This window comes from Tupaia chinensis, unplaced genomic scaffold (assembly GCF_000334495.1).
Source record: "Tupaia chinensis unplaced genomic scaffold, TupChi_1.0 Scaffold000225_1, whole genome shotgun sequence".
Taxonomy (NCBI): domain Eukaryota; kingdom Metazoa; phylum Chordata; class Mammalia; order Scandentia; family Tupaiidae; genus Tupaia; species Tupaia belangeri.
This window is the reverse complement of record NW_006159700.1, coordinates 1,559,600-1,574,864: the sequence shown is the minus strand read 5'-3', so window position 1 is coordinate 1,574,864 and position 15,265 is coordinate 1,559,600. Positions and strand designations below refer to the sequence as shown.

Here is a 15,265-nt window from a genome sequence, read left to right as displayed (position 1 = left end):
GTTGTGTGTGTGTGTGTGTGTGTGTGTGTGTGTGTGCACGGAACACTCCAGGCCCATGTGTGTGCATACCCAACATCCCAAGAGAAGAATGGAGGAGAAGGGATTATGGCATGGCCATGCCCCCCTCCGGGTGGGTGTTTCTTGCTTTCTGTCTCTCTGTGTCTCCAGCAAGTGCACATACCCTACAGTAAAAATCTCTCTATAGAAAAAAAGAAAAGAAAAAAAAAGCAGAGACTAAGTAGCATATGACTTTGAAAAAAATCTATTGTGAATATGAACTTTATCCAGAGCTGGGATTCTTAGCTACTTTTTGTGTCATGGGTGCATTTGACAGTCTAATGAAACCTATGAACTCATTTGAAGAACAGTGGTTTTTTGTTGTTTTTAGTGCCAGAGGGTGCATGAGAAAGAGAGAGAGAAGATAGCAGCCCCAGGTGGGGCCTCGTCACACCACAATCCTTTTCTTCCCTTATTTCTCCAGCCTGTTGGGATCCGGACACACATACACATGTGAATAGCACGTTTTGTTTGTTTTTGTTTGTTTGTAGTGGGGTTTTGTTTGTTTGTTTTTTGCTATAGGGCGCATGCGCTCACCAGAAAGACAGAGAAAGACAGAGAGACAGAAAGCGAGAAATCACCCCCCAGGGGGGATGGCCACGCCACAATCCCTTCTCCTCCACTCTCCTCTCGGGATCTTGGGCATGCACGCACACACGCCCTATCTGAATTTAAGCCACCGGGTCTATAGCTCCAACCACTGTCGACTACATGGGAGTTCCGCGACATAGCCATTACGCTAACTGCTGGTCTCCTGAACAGCACTTTTTTTAGGGCATCAGGGCTGGGATTCAAACTGCAGCCAGTCATATGGGATCCAGCTCCCTCTGCACAGGGTTTAACAGCTGTGTTACAGTGCCCATCCTGAAAAATAATGTTTTTAGTTGAATGAAATACAGTAAGAGTAAAAGAAACTGATTACACTGAAATACAGATATCAAACCAAGTTTGCAATATATTAAAACCAATTTGGTAATATAGTAATGGTTTTAAGTAACAAATCTAGCAATGCATAGGAATAATTCAATTTTTAAATTGTGCTGAGCATAAGCAGTATCTTCAGATATCTGTAACAACTGTAATGTGATATAGGTTATGGCTTGCTGCCCTTATTCATAATTGAAGGAAATTCCGGACTTCTGTTAGAAAGAAGTTAGTGAGAATAAAATGATAACTTGGCCCAGCCAAAGTTTAATCCAGAGCATCATGCGTTCAGGCAGAGAGTGAAACAATTGTATTTATTTTGAATAGAGCCCTCTGTCTTACATATGGAGCTTCGTGAAATTGTTGGTTGTATTTACTGTAAGGATGTTTCAGAGAACGTTGTTTACCATGATTTTATAGAATATTTTTTGTGAGGGCTTTGGTAGAAATGTTCTATGTCTTACAGTGGTGGTCATACAATAATATGGATTTGTCAGTGTTCTTAGACTAACACATCTAAGATAGGTAAATTTTGCTATATGTAAATTATTCTTCAATAGGTCAAAATTTAAAAAAAAATCTATTAGTCTGCTATGGCTTGAATGTGTTCTTCTAAAATTCATGTATTGAAACTTGATTGGGATGGTATTGAGAGTGGAAACCAGGGCCAGCAGGTGGTGTAGTGGGTTAGGTGCTGGACTCTCACATGGCCAACTCATTCAAGTCTCAGACCTGGCGGCATGAAACTCACAACAGGTGTGTGTGCGTGTGTTCCTAACGTACCAGGAGGAGGATGGCGGAAGAGGAGAAGGGATTACAATGTGGCCATCCCCTTTGGGAAGTGATTTCTGGGTAAACATGTGTGTCCGATAGCAAAAAGTCTCTCTCTAAAAAAATAAAACATTTAAAGAGAGAGTAAAAGTTTAGTCCAGCTATGGGATGAAGAGGTGGAACCTTGGGGAGTTAATTAGGACTAAAGAGGGCCCTCAGAGCGGCACCCCCATTACTGAATCCTGGTGGCTTTATAAGAAGAGGGGGTGAGATCAGAGCAGACACACAATCACAGCCCTTACTCTCTCGCCACGTGAAGCCTGTGCTACCTTGGGACTTTGTAGGGGTTACCCACCAGTGAAAAGATCTTCACCAGACATGGCTTCTTGACCTTAAACTTCCAAAACCAAGCTAAATAAACATTCTGGAGTTCCCTAGTTCACAGTATTTGGTTATTAAAAAAGAGAGATAGACTAAAACACAGTCAAATCAATAAATGTGTGGTCAATTTGGGGGAAAAAAAGAAAAGTTCTCTACCCTGGTCAGAATTTGGAGTGTGTGGGAGGCTGGTAGGTAGTGTGGTGGTGAAGGTGCTCGATTCCCACGTGGCTGATTGAGATTCAAGTCCTGAGCCTGGTGGCTTATTTTCTCACTCTCTCTCTCTTTCTCTCTCATCAAAATTTAAAAAATAAATAATAACAAAAATAATTATTAAAAAAGAATTTGGAGTGTGTGTGCAAGAGACTAGTTGATAAGTAAGTCTGGACCCTGAATTATCTGCTGCTGGAACAAAGTGCTAGAATGGTTCCACCCTAAATTTTCTTCCTTCTACAGTGGGGAGAGCATGAGCCTTTTAAACCAATTGAGGTAAAGAAAAATCCCTTGAATTTGCCATAGGCATACTCATTTTTTAAAAAATGTTATTTTATTTAACCTTATTTATTTTATTTGACCAGAGAGGGGCAGAGTAAGAGAGAGGGAGAGAGAGAGAGAGAGAGAGAGAGAGAGAAAGAAAGAAAAAGTGAGAAATCAAGCCACCAGGTCTGGGACTCAAACCATGAGAGTCCAGCACCCTTAACCACCACACCACTTGCTGGCCCCTGACATACTCATTTTTTATGGCTCTGTGCATGTGTATGCTGGGGGCTTCCTTGCTACCTTAGACTTTGAGGAAATCCACGGCCAACTGTCTTTTTTTGGCGTTTATTCCAGATAAATAAAGGCGTTGATGTTCAGTACAGTTAAAGGGGTTCTTTACATTTAATTTGCAAAGGGATTAGCAAAAAGCATACCTGAGACAGGCATGGGATGATGAGTAAGGGGAAGTATGATTAATATTGAGTTCTTAGAAAAGTCATGATGCATCTTTGCATAGAAAAATATAAAGTATGACTTTTCCAACAACCCAATATTTTGAAGCTAAATCTATATTTGATTTCATTAAATGCTATTTATTTGCTACTAGCTTGTTATGGACTAAATGTTTGTGCCCCCAACCCCCATGTATATATGTGTATGTTAAAATGCTAGCTCCCAATGTGATAGTATTTGGAGGTAGAGCTTCTTCTTTTTTCTTTTTCCTTTTTTTCTAGAGAGAATTTGGCTGTAGGGCACATGCACTCATTGGAGAGACAAAGAAAGTGAGAAATCACCCCCTGGGGGAACAGCCATACCACGTGTGTGAAGGAGGCCTTCTCCTCTGGGAATTTTGGACACACACACGTGCACGCAACATGAATTTAAAGCCCATGGATCTGGGACTCAAATCAGTCACCATGTGGGAGTCCCCCGATGTAACTATTATGGTATCTGCTGGTCCCAAGGTAGAGCTTTCAAGAGATAACTAGGTCTGGGGACCAGCAGATGGCATAACAGTTATGTCGCTGGACTCCCACATAGTCAGTTGTGTTTGAGTCCTAGACCAGGCAGCTTAAAATTCACACTGGGTACATATGCATGCTTTCCCAAAATGCCAAGATGAAATGGAGGAGAAGAGATTGCAGCATGGCCATCCCCTTCGATGGGTGATTTTTCACTTTTCCTCTTTCTCTCTCTCCAGCAATTGCACATACCCTAAAGCAAAAAACTCTTTAAAGAGAGAGAGAGAGAGAGAAACTAGATCCTAAGAGTGAACCCTCAAGAATGATTAATGCCCTTATAAGAAAGACCCCAGACAGCTCTCCAGATCTCTACCATGTGGCAATACAAGAAGCTGGCAGTCTGTAACCTGGGAAAAGTCACCCACCGGAAGCTGAGCCTGCTGGGGATCTTGGACTTCCAGCCTTCAGAACCGAGAGGAATATATTTCTGTTGTTTAAGTCTCCTAGTCTGTGGTCCTTTGTTATGGTGGCCTGAACTGAGTCAGGGAATATACTCTCAGCTTGAACTGTGGCAGGAAATGTACTCTGGAATAGCATTTGGCAGAAATAAGATCTTAATTCCCTTCCCATTGCATTTCCGGCTCATGTGACACATCTTATCTTGAGCTAAATATGTGTCCCCAATAATCCCCTGACAAAAATACTGTTGGGGGATGGTCACATCATAATCCCCTCTCCTCCATTTCCCCCCCTTTCAGGATTTTAGGTACACATGCACATGTACTTGCTGGGTTTCTCAAGCTGCCTGTTCTGGGACTTGAATGTTCTGGAACTTGAACCACGTGGTTGGCCTTGTGGGATCCAACCACCTTAACCACCATACTATCAGCTGGTCCAAGAACTTTTTTTGTTTTGAACATCCTTTTGTTTCTGGCCTTCTAGGTTTCTGTTCCTCAACTACAAGGCTTTTGAAGGATAGAATTAACTTTTTTTATGATTCAGGTTTTATTATCATAAGGTTGGAATTGATACACAGTATGATCTGCTATTATTTCTTCTTTAAAATCCAATAAATTTTCAAAGAAACTAGGAATTCCTTCCTCTACATGAATTCTTTATATGATGGGTAACAATGACAATGTTTTTCTGGAGAAATTGAGCAGATAGAAAAACTGTTCATGACGGTTACTATGAACTAAAAAATCATCGTAATTTAGAGGTTCATCGTTCTTGAGCATTATTTCATAAGATAGGTTTAGGTAATTATTAAGAATATGCTTATTTTTGTATTAAAATAACTTGATCTTAATTTTCAAAATTGAATTCTATTATACAAGAGAATTTTTAAAAGTTTGCGGGAAATAGAATTAAAATGTAACTTGGTGCAAATTTTTTAAAAAGTCATGCACTTTTTTGCACCATATTTTATAATATGCGTTTTCTGAGAACCCTTTGAAGACTCTGCATAGGAAGCAAACTGCAGAGCTCCCTGTTTTCTACCGCCACCTAACAATGATGACTGTGATCCCATATGAAACCTGGGCACTCTACTACCACAAAAATCTGTATCAGGGGCCAGCAGGTGGTGTGGTGGTTGAGGGCGCTGGACTCCCACATGGCCAACCACGGTTCGAGTACTGGGCCTGGAGGCTTGCTTTCTCTCTCTCTCTCTGTCCCTCCTTGGTCAAATTAAAATAAATAAAGTTAGATAAAATAATTCTTTTAAAAAAAATCTGTATCGACAAGCTCTTAAAACTTCTGAAAAGGCCCTTTTGATATTCCGAAGAATGAAAAGCTTCTGCAAAGTTTTTTGGCATCTAAATTCGATTGGAAGTTATTGCACCCTTTAAAAAGAGAAAACTATAATAGTCATGCTAAGGTTTAAATTATTTCCTCCAATCTGATATATATATATATATATATATATACACACACACACACACACAAATATATATATCAGATCTCAGTAAACTAGATTTATGGAAACAGATTGGAAGAATCCACCTCAAGTTAGAGGTAGCCTTTTGTTAAACAGACTCTTTCACCCTAATAGTACTGCTAGGAGCCGAGGAAGGGGTAAGGGAATTGGTTTTGGGGCAGGTAGAGAGTTGATCTCACGGGAACAATCTAGGATCCAGCAAGGTGCATGTGGGTGGCTATAATGGACTAGGATGATCAGTAGAAATCTAAACGAAAAGGTAGACTATATTAAAACACACACACACAAAATATTTTTCCCCTCGAATGCTTTCAAAAAACATTATCCCTGCCTGTTTGGTTTACTTGGAGAATAGGCGATGGGCAGAAGTTAGAGAGCAGCCCTTCAGAAGGGGCTGCTATTTCTCTGATTCTGCAGTCAGGGCTCACTTTGGAAACTAGCCTTGGTATTTTTCTGTAGCTAGTCATGACAGATTCCTTGGTTAGCATGACTTCCTCACCTGGCTCAAGGGCTTCCCTGGAATTTGACAGACAGAGAGAACACTGTTATTGGCACTGGAAGCCCCCACACCATGGTTAAGGACAGTAGATAGGCAAGGGCACTGCTACACATCCATTTGAGGCAGGGCAAGAACCAAAATAGACTTGACACTCATACACAAGCATCCAGTAAACTCCTTATTCTTCCCCTCCACCAAAGTAAATCGAAGGGATATAACTGCCTAAACCCCCTTTCCCTGCTTCAGGTTGAATTATCAGCACTAGAAAGGATCATAGAGCCCGCCTAGTCCACCCTTTTCTAGAGATGAAGAAGATGTAACTCTCAGACTAGATCAGTTGTCCAAGGCTAGAATTGTTATTCTCTTTCCAGTCCTCCTTCCAATGCCCATAATGTCAGTGAAATTTGTTCAGTGCAGATTTGCCCAAGATACCACCAGGAATGACTCTGGATCCTTCCCCCTGATAAGAGATGTGTCCCTGTCAGTGGCACCAGCATCTGTGAAATACATACTTGGGATAATGTTGACATGATGATCAAGAGATTTCATAATTCACCATGAACATCCTATGAATTACTGCTTTTGTCCCATCATTACTTTCATCTTGGTTCTACTGTGATTACTCTTACCTGCTAGATCCCACACACTGATTGGCTTATTTGATTTTTCCCTCAGATCTTCCTGCTGTTTTTTTTCCTGTTTGTTCATTTTGTTTTTTTAATTGCCAGTGGGCATGTGTGTTCTCCAAAGAGAGATGAAGAAAGAACTAGAGGGAGAAAGCACCTCCTAATGAGATGTGGTCACATGACAATCTCTTCTCCATTTCTCCAACCTATTGAGATACTGAATGTGTTTTTCAAGCTCCTGAGGCCAGGGCTTGAAATTGGCCATGGCTAGTCATGTGGGATCCAACTCTCTCAGCCACTAGGCCTTGAGGCCAAACCCTTCCTGCTAGTTTTTGAGTAGCATAGGTATGGCTTTTGTTATTCTTGACTTATTCTGAAATGTTAACACTTATACCTCCTATTGCTCAAACTCAAATGCTTGAGAAACAAAGTCAGAAATGAAACAGACACATGCAAAGGAGACTTCTGTTAATATTATGTTGTTATTAACACTGGTTTCTTAAAGTTTTCTTTCTTGCATGCTAATCTGAAGCTTTGGTTTTTAGCATGTCCATCACAACACTCCCAGTTGGGGCTGCTGTGTCAGTGAGAGAAGAGCTTCAGATTTCAACCATTTCTTGGAAACCAGTATTTAAAAAGCTGAAGAAATAAGAAGTGGTAGTTGGCAAAGAACAGTCTTTAAAGTTTTGTATTTGCTTCCTTCTTTGGAGTGTCAGAGTTTATCCTGTCATTCAGCAGAATATGGAGACTTCATCTAAAATTGAAAATGAAAATGAATTTTGAGGAAACCACTTTTTTTGCAGATAAATCAAGTTTTTTTTTTTCCTGTGGGAGTTTGTAAATAAACATCCTCTTGTCTATTAAGTATACCATAATCTTTCTACCAGTTAACTACTAAGAATTCACAAAATAATTGAGGTTTATCATCTCTTAAACAAACTAAAATTATTTCAAGAAGATTCATTCATCCTCCTCCCCCCACACACAAATTAACAAGTAAAAGGGTGCAAAATGTAGCAAATATTCAATTATACACTAACATTGGAATAAGCTATCAAAGGAGGGTATGGATTTTCTATCCATGGAAATCTTCTAAAGGATTAAAAAAATCATTGACTTTTTGCCAGATACAAATATCCAATCAATTGAACAATTTGTCTCTCAGATATATTCAACTGAACAATTTGTCCCTGGATATTTGTACTAAAATGCACAAACGTCAAAACATATTTTTCACCAGGAAATTATTTTTATATTTGCAGTACAATGCAGCTTAATGCATTATTTCTGAATTGATAATGCTACATGAATTCAGTCAATACCTCATGACAAATTCCTCTCATGGTTTTTCACTTCACTTTACATTTGTTCCAATATGTTATGGCTTAAACATGTCTCCCCAAAATGTGCTAAAATTTGGTGAGCCATTATTATGGTGTCAAGAGGGTGAACACTTAACGTGATTATGATGTTGAAAGGTGGGGGTCTTTGGAAAGTGACCAGACATTTGGGTGGGACATGACTGAATTCTAGTATGTTTATAAGAAGACAGAGATAGACACAGAGACATCGGCATGCTCTGCTCTGTTCAAATTCTCACACTCCACCATGTTATCCATCAGCAAGAAGATCCTTACCAGATCAGCACCTTAACCTTGGACCTTCATGAGCTGAGTAAACCTCCATTTTTACAAACTACCCAGGCCCAGGTAATTGTTATTAGCAACAGAATGAACTAGACCACAACAGGACTTGTTGTGTTCGGTATGCACGCCAAGAGGTGACATGAAATAGAAGTTGAGATTATTATGATTAACCTAAGCACATTGAAAAAAAACAAGGAGAGACTGCATATTATTATGTATATTTTATAAACTGGAGTAGAACTGGGTCAAACTGTGCATTTTAAAAGACCTGGACCACTAAGTGGTATTGGATGCAGTCCAAGGTAATGCTTTTATATTTCACAACAAACATTGTAGATACTGACCACAGTAAGAGTCTAAATTCCAGTAATAGCAGTAGCTACTTTATCTGTGACTTCTGTAGATCATAAACATAGTAGATGAATTTGACCCACAAAGACAAACTGTTCCATAGAACACTTTGATCCCATGCAGACAAGTTGTTTAATTGAATAATTAGTTGAAGGCTTTGACCTACAGGGACAAGCTGTTCAATTAATCCCAAATCTCTTAGGGTTCAGGACCTCTCCAAGATTCGATTTGTCTGCTGTATGTTAATTTTTATGTAAATTAAAGGTTTGGGCCCCTTGAAACTATGGAAAGATAAGAACAAATAGAATTCATCCTTGATAGCATTATTGCATGAAATATTATGAACCGGCTCTGAAAAAAAGAGAGGATCATTAAGCTACTAATGAAAAGGGGAGGTAAGGATTGGGTTGCCAGTCTGCAGGTGGTAGGAGTCAGTGGAGAAGGTAGGGTTATGTCTCTGCCCCACCTCACTGGCTCATCCTGAGCACATTAACCTCACCGAGTAATGTTATTTATATGCTATTTGGAGAGGATCTAGGAACTGAAAATGCAAGTAACAATCAAGAAAAATTGGGATTTGTGGTGCTTGAACCATTAAGATAGATATTAAACATCGTATACATGTTGACTATCATACGTTGTTTGCTAAAGTGAAGAGAGTAGTTGGGGGTGATGGGACTAATGGCAGAAGTAGGTACTGCGTGCTCAAGTGGCCTATAGGAATGTTTCACTCTCTGTTATTTTTTGATAAAAAGAACTTAAAGCAATTCAAGTACACGAAGGTGTCCGCATTTAATGCTTGTAATAGCAGCAACACACATGACCACATGCATACCCCTCGTGTTATGTTTATAGATTTGTTCTAAAAAACATAATTTCTCCCTGCCCAGACAGTACTTCACCCTCTCTGGTCCACGCACCACCTTTGTTTCATTGACATGTCCACGACCAGCAACAGAAAAGAAAGATAACATACTGCAGTTTCAATCGTTGTGGGACTCAGGTTTTCTCTCAGCACTGCATATACACTTGGAGACATGGGAAGAAGGTCTGATGGAGAATGTGGCTCAGTTGAATCACTTCGGCTTAAAGAGATAATGAGGTAAATATAGAAAAAGATTAGAAAATAATATCTCATGGTGACCTCTTAGGTTGGGAACTCATATCTAGGGTTTCATCTCATTGTGACCCTGAGATGCCTAATTCCTCATTGCATATCCGAGCATTGAACCTGCTATGAAGTATATGGCACACAGAGGGCAATGTTGTAATCCCACTCAGACTGCAGTCAGTGTGCTCTGCTAGCTTTAGGTATTAAAGGACATGGGACATAAAATGCTGTTGAGAATTAAAATGCTTTATTCTCAATTATATGTGCTGTTGAGAATTAAAATGTTTTATTTTCAATTATATGTACTCTGCTATAGTCTTAAATCTCTTACAGGAAAGCATTTTCTTTTAAAATTAAGTCAATAATAAATATTTTACATATGACTGATTACTCACATTGTTGAAATGGGGATAAAAACAGAAGGAACATAACCTTTGTCTCCTCTTTCTGTTGGTCTTGAAACTGGGGGGAAAAATACAGTGTTGGGGGAAAATGTTATCAATATTATTGATAAAATAAGATGAATCCAGAAAATCATTAGCAATGCTAAAAAAAAAAAAGAGAAACACAATTTCTCAATGATTCACTAAAAGGCTTTGTTGAGTCGAAGAAAATCATTTACACAATATTATTTATAAAATAAAATGAATCCAGAAAATCATTAGCAATGCTAAAAAAAAAAAAAGAGAAACACAATTTCTCAATGATTCACTAAAAGGCTTTGTTGAGTCGAAGAAAATCATTTACATAAACACAAAATATTCAAGATGAGAAAAACAAACCTCTTGGATGGTTTAATCTGATTTTACATACTAATGTCTCTAAAATGTGCAAGAAAAAATGGAGAATCAACTAAATCACCTGTCTTCTACATTGCATTTAAGTTTGATTACAAGCACTGATTTATTCATGTATTGGAGCATTTATAGTAACTCAGTTCTTTTTACTAAACTGACACCAGGGCAGGCCCTGCAGTGCTACAGCTAGGTATCCTAGAGAGGGAGCCAGATCCCACCTGACTGACAGCACTGCAAATCTTGGCCCCAATGACTTGGAAGACTTGCTGGGCACATGTGTGCCCAAACTCCCGACAGGATGGAGAAATGGAGGAAAAATGATTGTGATGTGACCATGCTTCAATGGAGGGTCATATCTCACTGGAGAGTGCATGTATCCTCTGCCACTAAAACAATTTTTAAATGAAAAATTAAAAAAAAAAAAAAAGACCTGGCACTAATCATAACCGTATGTTTATAAAAAATTTGAAGCACAGGTATTTTTTTTTCCTGAAAATACCATGCACTACAGTAACCTTAATGTGTAAGCCCTACTTTGAAAACATCCTCCAATTTTTCTGGTATACCATATTGAACCAGGGGTTTTGAACTATAATTTGTTGCACTAACATTTGTTATTTCATTTGATCAGATATATAGAGTCACTTAAAGGCCACAGTTTCTTGTATGTGTTTGTTTTCTTTTATATTTTTGTTTGTTTCAGAGGGATGAAGTCAGGAAGCAGCAAGTCACCATTTGTGAGTGATAACTGAAGAATATCTCACACAATGGTGCCCAGAGTTTTACTTACTATAGATGAAGATTTTCATGTATTATATAACAATTACATTAAAGAAACAGAATGGTGAGCTTACCTTATAATTACCTAACTAATTTCATGAATTTCCTTTTATTTATTCAACAAATGTTTACTGAATGCCTGCTTTTGCTAAGTACTGTTCCAGGCTCTTAGGCTATAACCAGGAGAGGTAGGCGTGGGGAGAGGAGGATGAACTACAGATTCCCAGGTCCCCTCTCTGACAAATACTCTTTGAATTGTAAAACCACAGTACGGTTAAGAGTATACAGTTTATAAACCCTGGGGTTTCTTGATAAAACATACGCTTGCCTTACTTTACAAAGTTCTCATCATCACCTACTTGTTCTTTTCCTTTCCTCCAATCACGGAAGTGAAGTCAGCACCACTCGTATTTACAAAGTAGAACTCTGGAGCTCTGCAAGTGGCTATGAGGCCATGTTGGCCATGGTGAAGTCTAGTCACAGCTACTGATTCTTACTTTGTTAGCGTTAGACAGTTCCAGTGATTCCTTTTCCAGAAACTGCTGACTTAGCACTTCATTTCTTAGGCTTTGACCTCCCTATGCCTCTTAAATCTTACAAAGATCAAAGTAAACAAAAATAGGAACTTGGTTTGTTTTGCTCTGACTTGGAGTTATCTTCTAAAACCTTGAGAAAAAAGTAAACAAAAAGAACCTAACCTTCACATGGCTGAGAGCTGTAGTGTTTACCAAAGGCTTTGTCTTTGGGAATGTCAGGATATAGGTACTTCAGAGGATTTTCAGGAATGTTTTCAGCCATGATGACCTTGTAGTCCCGAAGAATGTCAGCAAATGGCAGAGCCGACAGTCGGCCTTTATTGTAGGGCTCTACAGAGTGGAATCTCACTTCTCCTGGAAAAACAGAGATTGGAGAAATATCCAGGCTCTTGCAGGAATTTTTTATGACCATTCATTCTGCCCACACTATCTTCATGTCACCAGTTATGAAACAATGCCAGACCTTCTGCAGTCTGGTAGAGACAGTGCACATGAGAGAGGGAGACCAACAGCACCAACTTTTTAAATTCATGGGAACTGGGTTCTACAACAACAGCCACAACTAATATTCTAACTCACTAGACACAAAATAAACAGATCAATTTACACACACATACTTCTGAGAACTGAAATCCCAACAACCACACTCAAGAATGCTAAATTCACATGAGTCAACAGTAGTGAGTATATACCATTTTCCGAATGGTCCACCCAGGTGAAAGTTATCCCTCCAAGATGGCTTTCACTGAATCTTAATAAAAACGTTCCAGGCATTTTATCCTTTAGCAAGAGCCGTTCCTTCTCTTTGCTAACAAAGCCCATGACGTACCTAAAAATAGAATAATGCATAGTTTTGTCTCTTCATTATTATAGTTGTTTTAGGTCATTCACATATAACAGACCTAAAGTTTGTTTTGAGTATAATCAAAACTCAATTGTACAATAAATGTATAGATTGCAGTAATTTGATATTCTTTTTTTATAATTATTTATTTAATTTTATTTATTCATTTATTTGATTTGACCAGAGAGAGATACACACAGAGAGAGAGGGAAAGTGAGAAAGCAAGCCACCAGGTCTGGGACTCAAACCATGGTCGGCCATATGGGACTGTCCAGCGCTTTAATCACCATGCCACCTGCTGGTCCCCGCATAGTTTGATATTCTATGAAGTATGTAAAATACTGTAACAATTTTCCCACCTATGGTACTAAGCATGTTTAGAAGAAAAAGAAAAAGAGATGGGTAAAAATCTAATATAACAGAAACCAAAAAAAGACCATACAGAAAATATAGCCTATAACTCACCCATCAATCCAAAGGGGAAGAATATGTTTCTTAATTAGATCCAATATTGCTTCAAGCCATGTCCAAAAGGTAAATGATTTACCAGGTAAGTGTTCCTATTAAAATAACAAGCATATTAGGACAATGATTATTTAAGTCGTAATATTGATAAAACAATTTAACTTCCATTTTCAATGAAATGTTTTCTTTAAACCAGACAACACTTTCTTTTTTAAAAAAAAAAGGTCTTATAGGGAACCAGCAGTTAGCGTAATGGCTATGTCACTGGACTCCCATGTAGTCAACCGCAGTTTGTGTCCCGGACCCAGTGGCTTAAAACTCATGCCGGGCGCGTGTGCGTGTGTGCCCAAGATCCCGAGAGGAGAATGGAGGAGAAGGGATTGCGGAATGACCATCCCCTCTGGGGGGTGATTTCTCGCTTTCTGTCTCTATGTCTCTCTCTGTCTGTCTGGCAAGTGCACGTGCCCTATAGCAAAAACCTCAAAAAAAAAAAAAAATTCCAGATAATGATATGGAGGCTTTGAAAGGAGCATTTTATACATTTATTTTTAAAGCATCTAATGATATTCTCCCTCCCCTGTTTGTACCTTGCAGAACTTGGCCCAGGTGAGGTGACCATCACTGTAGCCAGACTGGACTAAAGTGAAAGAAAAGAATGAGATTTTAAATTCAATAAGAAGTTCTTCAGTTCTGTGTGCAATTTAGATTTTTTTTCCCTCCCTTTCAAGCATGCTGTAAGCTCTTGGTATGGGTTTATGGTGTCTTGAGTGCTAAAGTACCAAATAAATATAAGATATGATCTTTCCTCATAAAAACTGTATTATCTCGGAAGCAAACTTGTTTTCCTAAAGATTATTTTTTTCTTTCTTCAGAGAGAGAGAGAGAGTCACCTTCAGTGGGGTCTTCATGTTGTGATCTACCACGAGCCCCCAGCCAGGATCACTGGCATGTGTTCATGCCCAGCAGGTACAGGAAGACCTCGGTACACAAACCTGGGACCTTCCCATATGGGACCAGCATTGCAGAGCACGTGTTACCATAGTGCTACCACAGCTGGCCAGAAAGATGCTTTCCCAATGGAGGAGTTAACAAAGGCTTTAGAAAGGGTAAGTGTCTAGGATCTGGCCTCCATGAATGGGTAGCATGTGAATTTAAGAGGAAAGGAAGGAGGGGAAGCAAAATTAAGAGGACAAGGCATGGTGTACATGAACAGGGCTCATATAGGAGACAGAACAGACTAATGCTGGTGAATAAACATTATGAAATACATTTGTAGGGCCGGACCTGTAGTACTGTGTTTAAGCACTGTGTGGAAGGAGATGGATACTATCTGGACAACTGCAGTTCAAATCCTGGCCCCAAGAACTTGAAACATGCCAAGTGCATGCGAATGCATGTCCAAAATCCTAACGGGATGGGGAAATGGAGGAAAAAGGATTGTGGCATGACCACGTTCACTGCTGAGTACTTTCTCTTTCTCCTTCTCTTTCTCTAGCACACATGCCCTCTGGCAATAAAAAATGAAAACTTTTCTGTTTAAGTTCAGGGTACCCAGATTACCAAGTGTCTTCGTAATAAGATGAAACAAAGGGAGTAGAAATCTAGTAGATAGTAAGTAGCCATTGTTTGTTTGATCCAGAGAAGTGATAAGATGCAAGTTTCTATCTAAAACTTTAGGCAAATTTTACTCTAAGAATCATTTTGGTAAAGATTTGAAAGAATATGGCACTATCTATACCATGAATTAAAAAGTCTTATTTACTCATTAACAATATTTATTGAATACTAACCATTGCTGCTTATGAATTAAATTAGGATCAAAAAAGGTATTTACATTAAGTAAATTTTGTAATGCTTTCCAAAGTCCTGATTTATTTAAACCCCCACTGGTCACATAGCAGAAGCAAGAGGCAAGCAAACCAGGCATGACGTGTCAAGCTTCAATCACACGTGCTTCCTCTGCTGTTGCACAAATGCATCTTTTTGATTAGAAATGCATACACATCCACTTTTAACTCTTTGTTTTGGGCACTAAATGTATTCATCCCATACTTGTCAAAATATAGGTATATTTTAAAATTCTTAGACAAAGCTTAGGC

General features: G+C 38.9%; 1 protein-coding gene across 4 annotated transcripts in view; it reads right to left on the bottom strand.

Annotated features, from left to right (window-relative positions):
• Positions 1 to 7,105: 7,105 nt before the first annotated feature.
• Positions 7,106 to 15,265, bottom strand: part of STAT4 (signal transducer and activator of transcription 4) — a 137,074-nt gene continuing 128,914 nt past the window's right edge. For 3 of the 4 annotated variants that reach the window (XM_006147813.3, XM_014587579.2, XM_006147814.2), the window contains 7 exons: positions 13,754 to 13,803; positions 13,167 to 13,261; positions 12,550 to 12,686; positions 12,020 to 12,211; positions 10,140 to 10,206; positions 9,610 to 9,718; positions 7,106 to 7,390 (listed from right to left, as the gene is read on the bottom strand). In XM_006147813.3, the coding sequence (XP_006147875.1) occupies positions 7,364 to 7,390; positions 9,610 to 9,718; positions 10,140 to 10,206; positions 12,020 to 12,211; positions 12,550 to 12,686; positions 13,167 to 13,261; positions 13,754 to 13,803 (677 nt within the window). In that variant the 3' untranslated portion in view covers positions 7,106 to 7,363. The remainder of the gene's footprint in view (positions 7,391 to 9,609; positions 9,719 to 10,139; positions 10,207 to 12,019; positions 12,212 to 12,549; positions 12,687 to 13,166; positions 13,262 to 13,753; positions 13,804 to 15,265) is intronic. The other variant, XM_027771552.1, reaches the window with a different exon arrangement.